Source organism: Pongo pygmaeus, chromosome 21 (genome assembly GCF_028885625.2).
Source record: "Pongo pygmaeus isolate AG05252 chromosome 21, NHGRI_mPonPyg2-v2.0_pri, whole genome shotgun sequence".
Classification (NCBI taxonomy): Eukaryota; Metazoa; Chordata; class Mammalia; order Primates; family Hominidae; genus Pongo; species Pongo pygmaeus.
The window spans coordinates 51,307,953-51,328,883 of NC_072394.2; the positions used below are offsets into that span (position 1 = coordinate 51,307,953).

The 20,931-nt window shown below is 49.0% G+C and overlaps 1 protein-coding gene across 1 annotated transcript in view; it reads right to left on the minus strand.

The window, feature by feature from the left end:
* The window catches only part of PREX1 (phosphatidylinositol-3,4,5-trisphosphate dependent Rac exchange factor 1), a 203,710-nt gene that overhangs the window by 79,755 nt on the left and 103,024 nt on the right, over positions 1 to 20,931 (minus strand). Inside the window, exon 6 of the mRNA XM_054466932.2 lies at positions 3,986 to 4,147. Coding sequence (XP_054322907.1) covers positions 3,986 to 4,147 — 162 coding nt within the window. The remainder of the gene's footprint in view (positions 1 to 3,985; positions 4,148 to 20,931) is intronic.

Below are 20,931 nucleotides of genomic sequence, written 5' to 3' on the forward strand. Positions count from 1 at the left end.
CCCCCGCCTGCTCACCTCTAACTCAGGCCTCTCTTCGAAGACAACCTGAAGATTTTTCTTTGCAATCGACAGTCTAGAGCAGCAGTCTCCAAGGGGAGAGACCATGTCCCACTGGGAGACCAAAGCACTCCAGGGAGGGTAGGAAAAAAATACGAGAGCTTTTGTACTGATTTGTTTCCTCACTCCTGTCTCCTCTCTCCCCTTGTGGGTGAGGGCAAGTGAGCAGTTGATCATCTCTTAAACCAGGGCTGCCAGAGCCAGAAAACGGAGTGCCTTCCTTCCTTCCTTCCTTTCCTTCCTTCCTTTCCTTCCTTCCTCCCTCCCTCCCTTTTTTTTTGATGGAGTCCAGCTCTGTCAACCAGGCTGGAGTGCAGTGGTGTGATCTCAGCTCACTGCAACCGCCTCCCAGGTTCAAGTGATTCTCCTGCCACAGTCTCCCAAGTAACTGGGATTACAGGCGTGCTCCACCACACCTGTTTTTGTATGTTTAATAGAGACGGGGTTTCACCGTGTTGGCCAGGCTGGTCTCAAACTCCTGGCCTCAGGTGATCCACCAACCCCGGCCTCCCACAGTGCTAGGATTACAGGTGTAAGCCACCGCGCCAGGCCTGTTTCTTTCTTATTAAGAGAACACATTTCCTTTTTTATCACTGTGAGCTTCACACGGAAGTCCATGGGGCTGCATCTGGAGTGTGCCTCTGAGGAGGCACAGCCCACACTGGGCACAAGTTCTAGTCAAAGCTCTTGGATACTTTTTCCATCTAAAATAAATAAATAAAGAGATCCTACTTTGCTGCCAGGGCTCCTCCTGACATGTATTGGGCGTTTTCTCTGAGCCAGGCACTGCCGAGGACTCCCCCGTCCTCAAGTGACCCATGACAAGGGTACTCCCATGATCCTGACTTCGCAGATGAGGAAACTGAGGCAAAGGAATCTCTCCCCACGGAGGGGGTTGTCTCATTCGCTCACTTGCAAGGTATTGTGACACACTGCCATTTCCTTGTGCTCAGCAAAATGGATTGGTGGATTCACTTATCTGGTTTTAACTAAACCAGTCTCACGACAAACAGTGGCTCACAAAGGATCGGGGGGTAAAAAACACACATATGGAAGATCAAATTCATGAATGATGCAACCTCAAGCAAACAACAAGAAAGTGGCCAAGACAAGACTCCCCTTGCTCCAAAAACAAGCCCCTTGTCAGACATCTTTCAAGAGAGAGATGACAGCTATCTGATCAGATCAGCAAGAGGTCACAAAGAAAGATGGGAAAGGATCAAGAGAATATGTCAAATAAAGATGTGCAATCACTGTCATTAACATGAACTACCCCCTAAGGCATGCTGTCCTCAGAGACTGTAACTACTAACAGATAGCATGGAAGCAGCTCCACTATTAGATGTTATTTTTTCTAGCTAGAATGTACTATTTTCACAAGTCACCTTGAGGAACAAACTATTTTAAAAACCTTTCTACTTCATAGAAAACAATTTCACGTTTTTCAAAGGACATTCATATTCCACACCTCACTTTATCTTCCAAATGAAACCAAAAAAATAACTTCAGAGATATTATCACTAAAATTAAACAAATAGGAGAAAATAAAGCCCACCAGGCAGGACAAACTTACTTGAGGCAGGGCAAACTTACTCAAGGCAGGGCAGTCTGTAAGTTACAGGGCTGGGCCTCAAAACCAAGTCCCTGTGCCTCAGCTGCCTCATCTGTAAAATGGGAATAATAACACCTCCCTTGTAGGGTTGGAAGCTTGTAACAGGTACTAACTGCCAGCAATTCTTATTTTAAGTCACTTTATTTCCTATTGCATCCAGAAACACTGGCCACTGAGTTCTCCAACTGTACATGTTCAGGGTCATAAAGGGTTTTAGAGACCCTTGGTTCCCATTTCCCTAGGCCCTTACCAGAAAAAAGGCATCTGGAAATCACTTTTGCTGCAGCTGCCGAGGAGCTTGCTCAATACCCTGTCCTCCGGGGCCCATGTGAGAAATTTCTTTTCCAACTGAGTGCCAGGAAACTCTCTGTCTCCCAGAAGAACTGCTCTGCTTCTTCCTTTTCCGACAATATTAGGTAATTTATGTATGTTGCTCTTTTCATCTTGGCTTCCAGGAAACTCAAAGCCCAAACAGACAGATGTTTAAATTAGTCACCTCTATTTGCTCTTGAAGTTCAAAGTGGCCATGTGACCCATTTCTGGCCAATGCAATGAAAGGGGACACCTGCATGGGGCTTCTAGAAAAGGTTTTCCTCCACCAGGGAAGATATCTCCCCACTAACTACCCTGGCCATGCCCCTGTCTCCTCCGGTTTTGAACGCATGGTGCCTGGAGCTGCTGCCTTCATGGAAGCATGAGGGAAAGAAGAGGATCACCAGAGACCAAATCAGAGCTCTGACATCATAAGGCTGAGATGAGAGTCTTCGAGGATGCATTCTAACTGACGCACCTGAGGATCAGGCAACTTTCAGATGCAGGAAACAGAAACCAAGCCGTGTACTTTTAAGCAAAAAGGAACGAGGGGCTTTACTTATTATTCACTGAAGGGGCAAGAGGAGCCAGGAATCCAGGCCGAGGGCCCCAGGAAACCAACCACACTGAAGAACTGACCCACCAGGAGAGCCACTGCCCCTGCCCCAGGTGGGAAAGGAGAATCAGAACATCACCTGTCCAAGCTCAGGCTCCAGGAAAAGGCTCCCCAGGTGGCATCAAGGATTCAGTAGTTCTTGCCTCAATTGTCAACTGCAAAGCCATCCCGTGGCTGCTACCCCACCAACAATAAAAAAGGAAAGCCTAGGCCATGCATCCGACATGCAGGAAGCTGGCGCCCGGGCCCTCTTCTAATGTTACCACGGAAAGCCAAACACAACCATGGCTGTGCTTTGCTGCAAAAATAGCACAAGGGGTGGCCTCCGCCCCACTTCCACCTTCCAAATCTCAAGCAGCTGGATCTGATCTTGGCCAGACCCCAAATCATATCCCAAACTGAAGCCGGGAAATAGAGCTCTTCACTCTCCAGCCTCAGCTGGGCAGGAAGGCCCAGCAGAAGGAGCGCAGGGGACATGGCAAGTGGATTGGCCAATCCACAATACCCACTCCTCCCTGAACGCAGCCCCTCTCCTCTCTGCAGCCAAACCCGTAACCTCACAGCAATACAGCCTCACATTTAGGATTCCCCAGCACAGAGAAAAGAACTAGAAATCCCAAATATGGCAAGTGACTCCAAAGGCCAGAAAATCCAAAGGGCCTACGGCATATGATTCACGTAACAATCTCTGCCCAAGAGACTTTCATCTTTCCTCTTAATCTCCTGTTCCAGCTGTATTTACTCTGATATGGATTTTTTCATTTATTCATATTTTCCCATTTCCTTCTATGGATTCACAGGAAACCTCTAATAATCTAAGGAAGGCAAGGGGGCTTAAATCCAATGATCTCAAGAACCCTATCCCCTAATAATCATGATAGTTAATACTAATAGCTACCATTTATTGAGTACCTACTATGTACCAGGTACAGATGAGGATACTGAAGTTCAGAGAAGTGATGACATTTGCCTAAAGTCACCCAGCAAAGGAGTGTCAAAGCCAGAATTCTGTCCTGGAGTGGACGCTAAAACCCTACCCTTGACGTTGGCATCAACAGCTCAAAGGCCTCCACATACCAGGCAATGCATGAAAGAGATGGGGTGGGGAGATAACAGGGGATGGTGGGGACTGAAGGAAACTAGAGGCTCCAGTGACTATTTCCATGAAATATAGGGGCCCAGTGTCACCAAGTTTTTAAGAGAAACTTGAAATGCGAATTTGTATTTGGATTTAATTGAAAAATAATTAAGCAATCTTTTGCAAACACTCTGTAGGCCAAACAGAATACATTGCAGACTGACAGGTGCCCAGGCCTCAGTTCATGCCTGCACCTGAGTACCTCCTGGCCCCCTGCAGCCCAGGAGGCCCCCTCCTGTCCTGTACACACCTCCCAGCCTTCGATGTGGGACTGCAGCTGCTCCAGGGCTTCCAGCTTCTCCATCTGCCGCTTGGTCTCATTGATGTTGGAGCAAACGGTCTTCATGGCCTGCAGGGCACTCTGAACCGCGGGGTGGTCTGGGTGCTTGCCGGGAGTCCTCTTGGCCAGCTCCTGGGGTAGAATAGAGGTGGGGAGAAGAAAGCAAGACATCAATCCAGAGGAGACCCAGGCCAGAGCTGAACCCAAGAAAACAGACAAAAACTCCTCGCCTGGTGGACATTACATTCTACTAAAGGAGATGAGCCAAAGCAAAGAAAACTCAGGTATGGAATCCAATGTCAAGCAGTGGTAAACACTAGAAAGATGAATGAGAATGAGGGAGAGGGAAGCATTGTTTCACAAGGAGGTCAGGGGAGGCCTCTCTCTGGAGGTGATGTTTGAGCAGCGACCCTGGATAGAGCAAGAGAGAGAGCCCTGCAGAAACCCAAGGGGAGAGCCTGCCGGGCAGGCGGCACCGTGGTGCAAAGGATCTGAGGCAGGCACATGTCTGGTACGTAATGAGGAACAGAAAGGAGGCAGTGTGTCTGGGGTGGAATAAATGAGAGAGAGAAAAACAGAGAGATCCGCGGTCACAGAGGTGGCCCCAACACTGCTCCTCCCCAGGCCCGGTTTTCTTATCGTAAGACAGGTATAAAAAATACCCCGCCTTCACAAGGGTATGGGACTGAGCATATGAAGTGGCTCTTAATCCATGAGAAGCCCCCTGCCCCCACGGTTTCCCACTGCCAGCTCACCCCTCAACTCAGACACAGGCTGGGACATTGCAAAGGCCAGGCCAGTCTTAATCGAACATTCCAGCCAGTAAATGTGATGGGAGAGGAACTCAGGAGGAAGGGAATAGCTGGGACTTGAGATATCAGGGAAGATTTTTCAGGCCAAATTACCCAAATCACCCAACCGCCCCCGTCAGTCTTTCATCCCGAACTGTGCTGGCAGAGATAATTTTCTTTAATCATCTGACCCAGAAACACGCCCAACAGCTCCAGTCTCTCCCCTACGCCCTATCTCTCTGCTCCCTCGACGATCCAGATAACGTCCCCGCAGATGTGACACTCTTGCATCGTAGTTACGAGCACATATGTAGGTTCAAGGGCTGACTCTGCCCCTCACTGTCTGGGTGACCTTGGGCCAGTCCCCTCTCTATCCTGGGCCTCGGCTTCATCATCTGCAAACCTGTGATGATGAGGATGATGGTGATGACGATGGCAGCAATTAATGTCTACTGAGCCTTCGCTCCACGTTTTTAAGGTAGCTTCTGTTATTAGACCATTTAACAGATGAGGGGACTGAGGCACAGCAAGAAAACCTAAGGCCTCAAAGAAGTACAAGGAGGAACTGGGATTTGAACCCAGGCTGTCTGGTGCTGCTCATGGCTGTGGTAAGGGATAAATGAGGTACTGTAGGAAAAGCACCAAGTACATATATAGTAAGCACTCAATATATGCGAGCCATTAGCATTCTCCTTGTATGACAACACGCTAGCTGTAACTGTGAGCAGCAATTTGCCACAAAAGGGTATTGTTCTGAGCACTCCCTGGAGAAAACCAACTCCAAACACATCCCTTCTCCATTCACTTATTTTCTGCCCTGCCTGAAAACAAACGTCCTATTTTCTGAAGACCAGGTCCTAAGATTCCCAAGGCCCAGCTGGTCTGCATCATCAGGCCCCTGGGACTTTGCTGAGCTCTTGCCATGCACCCAGGCAATGTGCCCACAGAATGCAAAAGAAGGGAGATGGAGCCCTGCTCTTCCTCTGGAGGCCCCAGCAGTGAGGCTGGAAAGGCACTTCCCTGGGGGTTTGAGAGAGGCCCAGAGAGCAGCGCCATATGCTGAAAATGCTGGTGATCAATCAAAGGAGAAGCAAGCCCGGAAGGCTTCAGGAGGAAGCAACACAAAGGCAGGCAGGGCACCCAGGGCCAGCTCTGCTACTGCGGAGAGTATTTCGACTTATTCTTCACTCAGCAAATACTGGCTGAGCAACTGGTGTGAACCTGAGCTGTGGAGGCTGGGCAAAGAACAAGATGATCTTCTGGGAGCTCATGGTCAAAAGTGGACCGGTCAACAAGGTGATGACTATTACTACTACCAACAGTAACAACAGCTAATACTCAGCGAGCCCTCATGCTCCTGTCAAGCTCATTTGATCCTCATGTCAACTCTATCAGGTAGGCACCATTATTCTCGTTTGACAGATGCAAGACCTGAGGCACAGAGAGGTCAGGCCGTTTGTCCAAGGTCACACAGCACATCTGAGCCCACCCAGTCTGACTCCAGAGTTTGTGCTCTAAATCCCCGTGCTATTTACAACTTTTCAGACAGTTAAGTACAAATACTTTCCTCTCAAATAAATATATAATGTATATGAATTAAAGGGACAATGAGTGAGGGAAGGGCGGTGGTCTGAGAAGGTCTCTCTGGAAAGACAGGCTTGTGAGCGAAGCTTGAATGAGGTGAGGTCACAGGCTGCACTGCGTCTGCAGGAATAGCACTCCAGGAAGGAGAAGAGCACATGCAAAGGCCCTGAGGCAGAGAGAAGCAGCAGGGAGGCCAGTGGAGCTGCAGCAGAGCGAGCGAGAGAGAGGGATGGACCATAGATTCAGACAAGCATGCCAAGGCCAGATCACATTAGGCCGCAGTGGGGTGTTTGGGTTTCCTCCCAAGAGCATGGGGAAGTAATGGGGATATGAGCAGAGGCCTGACACTATCCTCTCACCCTTTAAAGGACCTCCCTGGCTGCTGACAGGAGGATGCACGGGATGGAATGTGCAGTGAATATAAAGTGGGAAGACCAGTTATGGCTACTGCCAAAGTCCAGGCAAGAGCAGAGGGTGGCACAGAAGCTCTGTGCCTCATTCACTCCATGCATGCATGTATCCACTCAGCCAGGCTCCAGTGTACCTGGCCCCATGTTGGGCTCTCTGTTGTACACAGATGACGGCAGACACTCCCCTAAGCCGTTAGCCTGCTTGTAGGCATGTCCACAAAGTTACAATATAAGACCATGATCTTATGACCATATTCAGTAATTCCATTCGATTCAGCAAAGCTACCCCAGTCCCAGGTTCCCTGAAGTGGTTTTTGGCATCTGGACCTTTGTGAGGCCAGCCGAGGCCAGGGAGTGAATGTGGCCAGTCAGCTCCCAGTGGGCAGGGACAGAGGCTGCTGGTTAGTGAGACCCCCACCCCAGGTTCTACCCATCATCCCTTTCATCCAAAGCAGGGGTCAAATGACAGTCCAAGGACCGAGTCCAACCCATCACCCATTTTTGTAAAAAAAAGTTTCATCGGAACCAAGCATCTCATTCACTGACATATTGTCAGTGGTTGCTTTTACACTACAATGACAGATTGTATGGACCCCAAGGCCTAAAATATTTACTATCTGGTCCTTTAACGGAAAAGTTTGCTGGCCCTTTGTTAAAAGCAACAGAACTGATTCTGAGCTGAACACGAGGGCACCTGGAATAAAGGCTACACGCCCAGTCCACCTGGACACGAGGTTCTCGTGGATGGGGCACGAGCAGAAGTGCCAGGTGCAGTTTCCCTTCTCCTTTCCCTCTTCCTTGGCTGGAACGTGGGCATGGTGTAAGCACCTGAAACTCTGGTGGTGAGGGCCACACCTCAGGGTTGGCAGAACTTGGTGCTGTCAGCATGGAGCCACCATGCTGCCCCGGATTGCCTTGACAGAAATAAGCTTAGGCGTTGTTTAAGCCACTCTTGTTTCAGAGCTCTGTCACTGCAGCTAAAACATATCTTATTACAAAAGATCCCACCGTGTTGTGGCACTTGGGATAAATTCACCATGAAACTGTGTTCTTCCTTCTGCTGGCTCTGTTAAGCTTGGCCATCAGTGAAATTACTTTGCCTTCCAATGGTCCTAGCAGGCAGATGCTTTTACTATCCCCACTTGACAGATGAGGAAGCTGAGGCTCACACAGAGGCAAGGTCTCCTGCCCAAGGTCATGGACAGCTAAGCGGCTACACGGTGCAGCTCCAGAGCTCACATTTCTGAATCACTATTCTGTGATTATCCAGCCTGAGGCCCTAGGCCTCTTCCCACCTCCCCCGACAAATAGGAAGCCCTCATCACTTTTATTCTTGAAACTAAAACCTCATGGGCCCACGGCACCCCTCTGATGGACACTGCCGCCATATATGCTCCTCCCAAACCCTGGAAATTTGGAATCTCAGTGATTCTCCTCCAGTGGTTCCCTGTGGGGCTGCCAAAACCCAGTAGTTAGTAAAAGTGAAAAAAAGGCTGCTTCCCTTTTCTATCTGGCTGCCTCTATCTCTATTCTTGCTCTAGGTCAGTGGCAGGGGTAGGGAATTGAAACCAAGCAAGACCTGGCCAGGCCCATGGCTGGACCAAAACCGCAGGGGAAGTGTTAGCTTTGGTGTCTTGGTTCACAGGGGCATGTTGGCTCCACTCTGTGGAGCTCCAAAAAATGAGGGCCCATTCCTGCCTCCAGGCCTTTGGACTTGCTGTTTCCTCTCCCGGCACACTCCTCAAGATCTCAAGAAGTAACAGCCAAGCACGGTGGCTCACACCTGTAATCTCAGCTCCTTGGGAGGCCCAGGCAGGAGGATCACGAGGTCAGGAGTTCAAGACCAACCTGGCCAGCATGGTGAAACTCTGTCTCTATTAAAAATACAAAAATTAGCTGGGCATGGCGGCACATGCCTATAGTCCCAGCTACTTGGGCGGCTGAGGGAAGAGAATTGGTTGAACCAGGAGGCGGAGGTTGCAGTGAGCCGAAGGGTGCAGTGAGCCGAGATCGCGCCACTGCACTCCAGCCTGGGTGACAGAGCAAGACTACATCTTAAAAAAAAAAAAAAAAAGAAAAGAAGTAACACAAGCCAGGCATGGTGCCTCACACCTGTAATCTCAGCACTTTGGGAAGCCAAGGCGGGCGGATTACCTGAGGTAAGGACTTCAAGACCAGCCTAGCCAACACAGCAAAACCCCATCTCTACTAAAAATATAAAAATTAGCCAGGCATGGTGGTGCACACCTGTAATCTCAGCTACTTGGGAGGCTGAGGCAGGAGAATCGCTTGAAACCAGGAGGCAGAGGTTGCAGAGAGCCAAGATCAGGCCCCTGCACTCCAGCCTGGGCAATAGAGTGAGACTCCATCATAAAAAAAAAGAGGCAACTTAGTACTGTATAAAGATAGGCCTAGAGATCAATGGAAAAGAACTGTAGGCGGTGGCCAGCAGTTCAAGACCAGCCTGGGCAACACAGAAAGACACCATCTTTGCCAAAATATTTTAAAAACTTAGCTGGGCACAGTGATGTGCACCTGTAATTCCAGCTTTTGGAAGGCTGAGGTGGGAGGATCACTTGGGCCCAGGAGTTCCAAGTTACAGTGAGTTATAATCGGGCCACTGCACTCCAGCCTGAGTGACAGAACGAACCTGTCTCTATTATCTCTTTAAAAAAAAAAAAAAAGAGAGAGGTTGATAGGTGCAGCAAACCACCATGGCACATGCAGACCTATGTAACAAACCTGCACATTCTGCACATGTGTCTCAGAACTTTAAAAAAAAACCCAAAAGTAAAAATCAATGCATATCAAAAAAAAATTGAGAGTCCAGAAATAAATCCTTACATTTATGGTCAGTCAATTTTCCACAAGGATGCCAAGGCAATTAAATGGACGAAAGAACCGTCTTTTCAACAAATGATGCAACTGAATATCCATGTGCGACAAAATGAGGCTGGCCCCTTCCTCACGCCACACACAAAAATGGACTCAAAATGGATCACAGACCTAAATGTAAGAGCTGAAACTATAAAACTGTCAGAGAAAACATAGGGGTAAACCCCTTGTGACCTTAGGTTAGGCGAAGTGCTCTTAGATATGACCAAATGCACAAGCAACTTAAAAAAAATAGATAAAGTGAATTTCACCACAATGTAAAACTTTTGTGCTTCAAATGACACTATCCCAATGTGAAAGCCAAAAAATAAATAAAATTAAAAAGGAAGAGAAAAGACAATCTGCATAATGAGGGAAATAGTATCAATGATACATCTGATGAGGAACTTGTACCCAGAATATATAAAGAACCCTTACAACTTAACAACAAAAAGATAAATAATACAAGTAAAAAACAGGCATAGGACTTGAACAGACATTTCTCCAAAGAAGATACACAAATGTCTGATAAGCAGACAAAAAGATGTTCAACATCACGTGGGAAAATGCAAAACAAAACCAAAATGAGATACCACTTCACATCTACTGGAATAGCTATAATCCAAAACATGAATAACAACTGTTGGTGGGGATATGAAAAAAATAGAGCCCTCCTACATTGCTGGTAAAAATATAAAATGGTGCAGCAGCTTAGGAAAGCAGTTGGGCAATTCCCTTGCGACACCATGATCCAGCCATACCTGAAGCCATCTATCCATGGCTTTTCAGCTATGTGAGCCTATTTATTTTTTACATATATATGTTGTGTTAAGTCAGCTTGGGCTAGTTTTTCCATCTCTTATTTGAAAAAGTTCCTACTGCTTCACAGTCTCAGAGAGAGTACACAGATATGGAAACTCGAAGGTGTCCCAGTTAGTCTCAGACAGGCATAAAATGTGGGTATCTTCAAAGCTAACGAGAGCTTCAGCGATACTAACAAAGGTCTAACATGCGAAACGAGGGAGGTGAGGAGGCTCCTGCCCAACTCAGAACTGAACAGACTGTCCTAATAAATCAGAATAGAGTGACGTTCAAAGGAGACATACTATGGTACTGAAAACCCTGGAATCCATATCCAAAGTGGAACAGATACATGAACTTCCAGGGTTTGGCCCAGAGAAGAGTATTTCTGGAAGGAACCCAAGAGGTGCTTGCTTGCTAAGCATCTTGGGAGAACTACATGACTAAGATGCCCAGTGGATCTGTAAGATCTCAAGGAATCCAGTGGGACCAGTGCAAGAGACCACCGTTTGACTGAATTAATCCATTCTTATACCACTTGGAGCTTTCTCACAAGAGAGGGGGCTACCTTGTAAGGTAGTAAGTTCTCTGTCAATAGAGGTATCAATGATAGGTTCAGGCCCACTAATGCCTTATTCTAGCTCAAACCCAGTATCAGATCATGAAACTGGAGAGCCCTGTGGTCAAGAGAATGGGTGCTGGGAAAAGGGAGGCATGGTATCCGCTTCGCCTCCACCACATCTCAGCTGTGGGGCCTTGCACAAGTGACCTCACCTCTCTAAAGCCAAGTGTGCACATCTGTGAAAGAGGCTAAGACTCACCCCCGAAGGCTAATGTAAGGATCCAATGGAGTGATGAATGTAAAAGTCTTGGTACCCAGTAAGGACACAATATTTATCATCATCGTCATTATGTCTGTGGTTAACAGTGGCTATTTCTTATGATTTATGTATAGTAGGAATAATAGTGAAAATAGAAGTCGTGGTAATAGTCCTAATAGCTAGCATCTACTGATACTTACTGTGCACCAAGCACTGCGTGAAATTTAAGTGTATTAAGTCATTTCCTCCTCGAATGATCCCAGTGAGGTAGGTACTATTATGATCCCACTCTATATATAAGGAAACTGAGGCACAGAGAGCTTAAAAGCCTCTTGCCCAAGGCCACAGAGACAGAAAGTGGGACTTGGCAGATGCCAACCACATCTACAGGCCCCTCTAGAAATAGTAACAGCTGGAAATGAACACCCCCAAATCAGACTCTTAGAACACAAATGTCTGAGCAGGGCAGGCCCTGGGGATCCTTCAGAAAAATTGAGTGCAGGGAAGGGAGGGGTGTGCTAGGGCTACCCTGCGAACCAGCAGCTTTAGCCCCTCCAGGAGCCAGGCTGAGTGGCCTTCCCCAGCATCCACCCCTCGAGCCCTGTGTGGTTTCACGAGTGGGGCCCCAGGCAAAGGCTTCCTAGAAGAGAGGATGTTGGCGCAGAGAAGCCTGGGCTTCCGCGAGATGCCTCACCTCCCTCTCGCCCCTGCAATCACATTTACTCAAAGGATGTCCAAAGATGCCCACTCTGAGCAGCCCCTTCATGTCCCCAGAACTGTGTAATCAGCCCCCAGCATGGCCATAAGAGGCAGCCTGAGGCGCAGGGCCTCAAACCCCAGGGCAACAAACAAACGTGGCTAGGGCCAGCTCCTACTGGCTTACTCAGCTTTGCCCAAGGCCCAGCTCACTCAGCCTCACCCCAAGACCCAGGAGAGGACTAGGAGAAGAACAAAGGGCTCAGAGGAAGAGGAGGTGGCAAGGAGAGAGGAGGACGAGCTGCAGAGGCCTACTGCTTCCACCTGCTCCTCTCTCGGGCCATGGAGTCCAGGAGAGGCCACCCCAGCCAGCTCCCAGTGTGGATCTGTGACTAAAGCCTGACCTTCCATCCTCCCAGCCACACAAGGAGAGTGTGGGACCCATGCTGAGCCAGTGGACCTCAGGCTGGGACTTCCTATGCAAACACTGGGAAAGGCATGCTCTCCTCTCCCTGGGTGGGTACACTGGTCACACACGGGCCTGAGGCTGCTGGTGACCAATGACGCCACTGTGAGAAAGCAGCCTCCTGAGCACAAGGCTGGCACTGAGGGAAACACAGCAGGACATGGAGAGACGGAGTCAGGACAGTATCGCCTGAGCCCTGGATGCAACTATGCCTGAAGTCAGACCTACCCTCAGTCTTTTCTGTTTTCTATTCTTTTTTTAAAAGTAAGTTTAATTAACAAGGTCATAAAAACAATAAAGTAGATTTTCAGTCACTAGCAAGCGAAATCGTAAGAAAATGAATCCATAAACCCATAGTGTGAAAACAAAAACAAAGCTGCAATTGTCACTGGAAGATGTGATAATACCCACCATTCCCTGTGACTTGGGGTTGGTGGGGGTTGGAAAGCCATATTGTCCTCTCCACAAAGAGAAAAAGGCAGGGGGGTGGTGTCATCAACAGGGTCTGGGTCAAGCAGAACAACACCCACTTTCTGGGGACACCTCAGCCAACTCCAAGAAGGGGCTGATCCTGCACTCAGTGACTTGCCTCCAGTCACACAGGCCTGCCCAAGGCTCTGCCATCTAAGCTCAGGAAGCCTGGCTTGCTCCTGTACCCACAGTGCTGAAGTCCTCTGCGGCCAAACCTAGGGTGACAGCAGAATGCAAATGAAGAGGTGCTAAGGATACCCACCACCACTTTAAAAAAAAAAAAAAAAAAAAAAAAAGGAAAAGAAAACAAGAAGCGAAAAACATCTGGAAGTCCAAGAGAACCCAGAAGTGAAGAGCTGCCCAGCATTGCAAAAAAAAAAAAAAAACCACAAACACCCTGCATGCATGCAAATCATATGCAGACTTCATGTAAATGTATTTCCAATTTTAACAATTTCAGCCTCTGCTGCATGTCTAGGAAAACTGTAGTCCCACCAATTAGGAATTAGCAGGAGAAAGGAAATAATGCTCGTGGGTTTTAAAAACTCCTTTCTTCTACTCAGAGAGGAAAGCGGGGTAGAGTGGGAAGATGGCTCCTATCAGGAAGTTCCTGTTCTGGCTTTGATGAGGATGTGCTGTGTGACCTTGGACAAGTTGCCTCCCCTTTCTGTGCCTATGCCTCTTGGCTATGCAAGGTAGTGATGAGACCAAGCTAAATGTTATCGCCAGCCTCTGTCAGCAAAGCAGAAGCTCTGGCCAACCTGGACTTGCATTTCCACCTTACGGTAACAGTTGGCTGGGCTGAGCAGTGGCTGTTCCTTAGAAGGGACGTGTGCCCTCTAGTCTGCCACAGTTCCCACCAACCTCGCTAAGTTACAACCAAGCTACTCACTCTTTTCCTGCATGTGCCCTGCAGGTATCTGTGTTTGTGACCCTAGGTTGGTAGGTCTCTACTGACCCTCCAGGCTCTGACATTCAGGAGCTCTATAGCCAACCTTTCAAAGAGACCCTAGCATGGCTCACTGTAAAGTTCTACACCTCTTGCTCTCACTTCCAGGCTCTCCACAGGCATTTCTCTAGAGAAAAGGGTAAAATGGTGAGAGATGGTGGTGATTGATGGTGATGGTAATGGTGGTGGTAGTGGCGATGACAGCTATAAATTCTAACTTAGTGGAAGGAAAAATACATAAAAATAAAAGAAATAAAGGAAAAAGCAACTAAGCCAAAAAAACTAAAACAATCCAAAATAAAACACGGAAAGACGCAAAAGCATCAAAAAAAGAGGATAAACAGAAATCAAAAAGAAGGATGGCAGAGCCAAGTTCAAATATATTAATAAACACAATAAATATAAGTGGACTAAACGCTCCTGTTAGAAGATATTATCAGATCAGATTTTAAATTGAACTCTATGGAGTTAACAAAAAAAGCACCCAAAGTCTAAGGATTCGGATAGGTCAACCACAAAAGGAGAAACAAGATATTTCAGGAAAACACTAGTCAAAAGAAACTTAATGTAATTATATTAATATTGGAAAACACAGACGTTGAAACAATAAAAATAGCTAATATTAAGCACGTCTCAGCATTTTACAGATATTTTTCATTTTATCTTTATAATAACCAATAACTAGGGCACTATTTCACAGGAGAAAACTGAGGCACACAGAGTTTAAGTCAGATTTCAAAGAGCCAATGCTAATAAGGTCAGGACTAGGATTGATAAGCATAAAAACCATTACAATATTTGAGTCACCAACATATAACAAGCATGACCATTTACTCAGTAATATGCAAAATGCTTTCATGAGTTTTCTCATGCATCGTCTCATCTGATCTTCACAGCAAGCCTGGGAGGTAACTACCATGTCCATTTTACAGATGGGAAAATGGAGACAAAGAGAGGTTCAGCAACTTGCCCTTGGTCACACAGCTAAGAAGTGGAGTTGGATTTCTGAATTCACTCTTAACCACACACAGTACAGGAGAAAGTAGAATACAGGTTGGACCCCACAAAAGGTGATCTGGGAAGGCTCCTTTGAAGATGGGGCATCTGAGCATGGATTTGAAAGGAAGAGGTGATGGCAGGACCCCGCCCCCCCAACTCCCCAACAAGGGGTGTCCCGAGGTTAGTGCTCACCACACAGGAAAGAGCCTGAGCACAGGCTGACACAGGTTGAGTCTCTGGGGCAGCTGTGGGTGAGGTGTTGGTGCTCGGCCCGAGAGACAGGATGAAGGGGTGGGCACTGTGGTTGGGGGAGGATGGGGTCAGGGTAGAGGGGGCTGCAGTGAAGAGATCTCTGACTTCCTGTGCTTTCTCAGCAAGACAGTGACAATGCCCGATCTCCAGCAGATGAAGAGCTCGCTGCACAACATCAGTCAGACAAAAACTCCAAAGAGATAACCCAAAGTATCCAGAATAATAGAAGGACTCTGGGAAATCAAAAGGACAACTGTCCAATAGAAAATGGGCAAAGGATGTGAAAAGGCCACTCTCATGAAATGCACCCACCTCCACTGCCACCACCAGGTCAAGACATCTCCTACCCGAACCACTGAAGCCAAGCACTTCCTGGTCTCCCTGACTCCACTCTGACCACCCCACGGTCCACCCTCCACACACAGCCAGAGGGACCCCATTAGAACTAAGGCAGATCCTGTTCCTTGCTGCTCAGAACCTTCCCATGGTCCCCATCTCCCCCAGATGGAAAATAAAGACCCCACAATGGCCCACAAGGCCACACCTGACCTGGCTCCATTACCTCTCCAACCTTACTCCCTCGCTCTCTCCCTATCCTCTCCCCTCCAGTCACCCTGGCCTCCTCACTGTTCCCAGACACACGAGCAACAGTCCTGCCCCAGGGCCTTTGCACTGGCTGTTCCCTCTGGAACAATTTTCCCCAAGGTACCTGCTTGACTTCCTCCTTCACCTCTTTCAGGTCTTTGCTCAAATGTTTCCTTCCAGTCCAGCCTTCCCTGACCACATTATCTAAACCTGCAACCCCCTGAGTGACTCTTGGTCCTTACTGATCTTCTGAACCTGATATTTATTTTTTCCATGGCATCCAAATATTCCATCTAAACAAGCATACATATTTCTTACTCATTTGTCACCATCTCCCCCAAGAAGAATGTCCGTTCCAAGGGGACAGGGGTTCAAGCTGGTTTTGTTCACTTTGTACCTCTAGCACCTCAAGCAGTGCCTGACACATAATAGTTGCTCAATAAATAGGTGGTGAATGAATGAATGGCTTCAAAAACCCTAAACACTGCAGCACCAACTGTGGCTGTCTCTCGGAGGACACTAGGAAGACGGAAAGGGATTTGCTAAGAGAGTAGTATTCTACTGTGTGAGTCACTGTTTTTTAATGTTGGCTTCTCCCCTTCCCCCTCCACCCATCCTACATAAAGTTTGCTCTGGTGCCACCTAAAATCTTCTAGAAAGCTATGAGTAGTATATGTCCATGCTCCGGGAAACACGTCACTCCCAGCTGTCCCCCTTCACCGAGAATTGAGGTCAACACCTCCCTGGCAATGGACCTCACTCAGTCCATCCCAGGAGCGCTGACCTCAGTATCGGCCACTTTCCTCCCAGCCAAGTAGACAGAGGTAACAGCCGAATGACAAGGTCCTTGCACTGCACTTGGGTGACAGCTGCATCACCCACAGACAGACATGGGAGGTGCAGGAGACAACAGCAGCCGTGCACAGACCCAAGGCTGTACCCCAAGCAGCTACTCTGCAAAAAACATCCCTGGATGCAACCCCACTAGAGCAGCTGTTCTGAATGGACAGGTCCCAGGATGCGTCCTGTTGGGGCCCACAGTGTTTAACAAGTTCTGAATCAAGCTGATACTTGGACATAAGTAACTTTCACATAAAAGTCCCAATTTCTGGATTCAGAAACAGTTGGCAAGAAGACAGGGGTGGCCTTTCCACATTCATTCAATAAGTGACCAGGGGTATCTACCCTGTGCAGGCACCATTCCAGGCACTGGGGAAACAGGCCCAAATCCCTGCCCTTGGGGAGCTGATGTCTCAAAATCAATCAGGACACCAAGCGTCCCAGGACAGAATGTGAGCCAGCGAGCAGTGCTATGAAGAAAAATAAAAGCAAGGTGAAGGGGACAGAGAATGGCAGAGGCAGCTCCTCTATCGCAGAGGTGGCCAGGGAAGGCCTCAGGCAGGAGGTACTGGAGCAGCAGAAGCCTGACAAAGATGAAGAGTGAGCCTCAGGAGACATGGGGTAAAATGTCCCAGCAGAAGAAAGAGCAGGTGCAAAGGCCCTGAGGCAGAAACCTGCTTGTTGTGTTCAGAACTTCAGAAAGCAAGCCTGGCTGAGGAGAGAAGATGACAACGTCAGAGAGGAACATGGGTGAGACAGGGTAGGACACTGCAGATGGCAACAGCAAAGAACTTGGACCTTACTTGGAGTGAGCAGAGAGCCCCGGGAGGGTAGTCCGGGGAGGAGTGACATGAACTGACTTCAGTTTAGCTGCTGAGCTGGGAGCAGCCTGCAGAGGACAAGAACAGAGGCAGGGAGGCCCGCTGGGGCCGTGGCAGTGGCCCAGCACCGGGGGAGTGAAGGCATTCAGAAGCAGCTGGACTCTGGACAGAGTCCGAGAGCAGAGCCGACAGGACCTCCTCATGGCGAGACATGGGGGTGGGGAAAGATGGACACCAAATGTAATCCCAAGGTTTGGCCTGAGCAACCAGAAGGACAGAGGGGCTGTCTGCTGAGCTGGGGATGGAGGGGTTGGTGGGGAGGTGGTCTGGGGAAAGGCATGAGTATGCTGGGTAAGAGATGCCTGCCAGACACTCAAATGCAGAAACTCAACGGGCAGAAAGACAAGCCCAGGGTCTAGGGGAGAGGTCCGGGCTGAAGTCATCCAGGTGGGAACGGAGTTTAAGGCCATGGGAATGTCCACACAAATCCTGTACATGGACCTTCAGAGCAACATGACTCACAATAGCCAGAAAGTGGAAACGACCCAAATGTCCATCAGCTAATGAGTGGATAAACACAACATGGTCCAGCCACACGACGGAAGATGATTCAGCCACAAAAAGGAAGGAGGCACCGACACGCTCCAACGTGGCTGAACCTTGAGGACATGAGCCTAAGTGAAGCCAGCCAGGCACGAAAGACCAGCACTGTGTGATTCCACTTGGAGGAAATATCCAGAATAGGCGAACTGACAGAGGCAGAAAGTAGACAAGTGGTCGGCAGGGGCTGGAGGAGGGGAGGATGGACAGTAAGTGTTTATAGGTCTGGGGTTTCTTTTGGGGGTGACGGAAATGTTCTAAAATTATTGTGGTAATGGTTGCACAACCCTCGAGTATGCTTTTTAAAAAGACCACAGAGCGGGTAAGGCCACCACAGGAGCAAGTCTAGATGGGTAAACAAACGGCCAGAGGACTAAGCCCAGGGCCCATCTCTCCTCAGAGGCCCCGGAGACGAGGAAGCAGCAGAGGAGACCAAGATCAAGTGGCCAGAGAGCTGGGGGCAAAGGTGGCAACTGCCCCCTGAGACAGGGTATGTCCCCTGCAGTCGGCCCCAGGATGGCCCCTGCCACACACTCCCAGCCCCTGCAGGGCCCAGCCCAAGGCTGGAAGCTCCAAGGGGCAGGGCCTGGGTCTGTCTTATTCTCAGCTGTGGACAGCGAGCAGCAACACAGATGTGTGCATCACCAGGAAATAACTAAGAGGATCAGTGACAGTCGGGCCCCCCACCAGGCACCTGCCAGCTGTGCACCAGGGGCATCACCCCAGACTTGAATCATTTCCCTGGCAACGTGAATGGAAAAATCAACAAAGCCTGAAATGCCAACTGCCTATCCCGCTCCTGGGCTGAAGAGTCCAGATAGAATGTTCCGGCTATTCTTAGGCAATGTTCAAGTTCAGCTTTTGGGGGCTGTTCCCAAAAAGGCTTTCATTCTCGCCTCTTCCCTCTTCCTACCCAGGCTCCTCAACATTGCGTGCCCACCCCGAGTGGGAGTTCAGCTCAAACAAGAGGGCTCAGAGGGCCACGGGGACCCCTGCAAGGGCATCTGAATCTGGAGAAGCCAGAGGGGGTGGGCTGGGGGGTTGAGCTCAGCTGCTTCAAGTTCATGGGATCATCTTTGAAAATCCACTGGAAAATGTGACAGAAAGAAGGAACTCCGGAGGTGGTGGGGACAGAGTTCCCCTCAGCCCCGGGTGTTTGCTGATGCAAATGTTCCCGCTCTGGTGCCAAAGGCCGGACACACTGAGCAGTTCTGTCAGGCGGGGAGCAAGGCATGGCCCCAACGGGAGTCTAAGGCCCTGCTTGTTCTCTCCCAAACAGCACCCCCACCCCACAATCTCCTACTTGATAAACACAGCTAGAGACCAAGGAAACAAGGCGTGCCCCCACGGAGCGCAAGTGGGCAGAGTAAACAGCCGTCTGGCCAGGAGAGCGAACCGCAGCCACCCCATGGCGTTTCCTGCGGGCCATTTCCTCCACGGGTCGCCGGGCGGTTCTGCCCCTGTTCTCTCTGTTCTCCTGGGAATCCAGAGCCCAGGAATCCCACCAGACCAAACTCTGGCCCCTGGGGAGATGGGAACAGGCCTCAGAAATGCCTGGGCCTCACATAGAGCTTAGAGTCCACCGTACACACAGGTCCAGCGACACCATGTGTTAAAATATGTCACGGAAGCTGCAGCTCCAAGTGCCTGCTGGAACCCAGACTTTCGCAAGATCCAGAAACCAAACCTCAGTTCAGCTCTGGGCCATGGCTGCTGCTTCTTCTTATGGGTCAGATGTTCAAGGTTTTGAAACCCAGAGAAGAAGGACACCGGCCTCAAAACACAGAGCCACCAACCTTAGACCCCATTTAGGGAACTGAGAAGGGCAGCATTGCTGACACTCCAGCAGTTTGGCAGTTTAACTCCCCAAAATGCTTCTCAACAGGCAGTAGAGCCATATGGTTAGGGGTGGTCCTCTGGAATCAGAATGCCCGGGTTCTAATCATGACTCTACTGCTTATCTACTACGTGGCCTTGGAAGGGCCACTTCCTTTCTCTGTGCCTCAGTTGCCCCATCTCCAAAAGGGGGCTAATCCCAGTGCCTACCTTGCTGAGTTGCCATTAGAACTAAGTCCATGCTTACTTGTCATAACAACCCCATAAATACCATTAACATGAACCCTATGTTTCAATGAGAAACTGAGGCACAGGGAAGGATAGTGACTTGCCCAAGGTCGCACACTCGTAAATGACAGAGAAATCCAAACCCAGACTGCTTAAGGCTGCAACGCCTGGCTCTCATCCAGGGATCAGCACATTTTTGCTGTAAAGGGCCAGATGGTAAATATTTTAGGCTCTGCTGGCTACATCCACTCTCTGCTACATATTTTTCTGGGGTTTTGCTTGTTTGTTTGAACAACCCTTTTAAAAAAAGAGTAAACATCATTCTTAGCTCATAGGCTGTATAAAAACAGGCCATGGGCTGTATTTGGCCCAGAGGCCACAGTTTTGCCAACCCTGTCTCTAACCACTACAGTACACTGTCTCTTAATGCTGGTAGCTAATCCAAGTTTGAAAGACACATCACACAGATCACACAAAGCACATCTGCAGGCTCGAATTGGTCCACAGGCTACCAGTTTACAAGTTTCACCTGAAGCTTCTTCCACAACCAGGTGAAGACCTGAGCTACAGCATTTCTAAGACCTATCTAGGGATCAAAGCCACGTCAAGAACAAGTGCTGAAGTTCCTTTCGAGATTGCTGGGAGAGATCAACAGCAGGAGCAGACGAGAGGAGGCATGGGAGAGCTGCGTCCCACCCCCACGGCTGCGCACAGCGAAGTCCTGTGTTCATGGGCAGAGCTGAGGGCCCCAGGGTCTGGCCCAGCTCAGAGGCTCCAGCGTCACCCACCTTCTGCAGCAGAAAACCAAGATGAAGAATGCCCTGGTACCCTTCCCCTCCCCTTTTGCTTCCAGTTCATGGAGCAAAAATACACAAGCCCCTGTGAGCAGGTG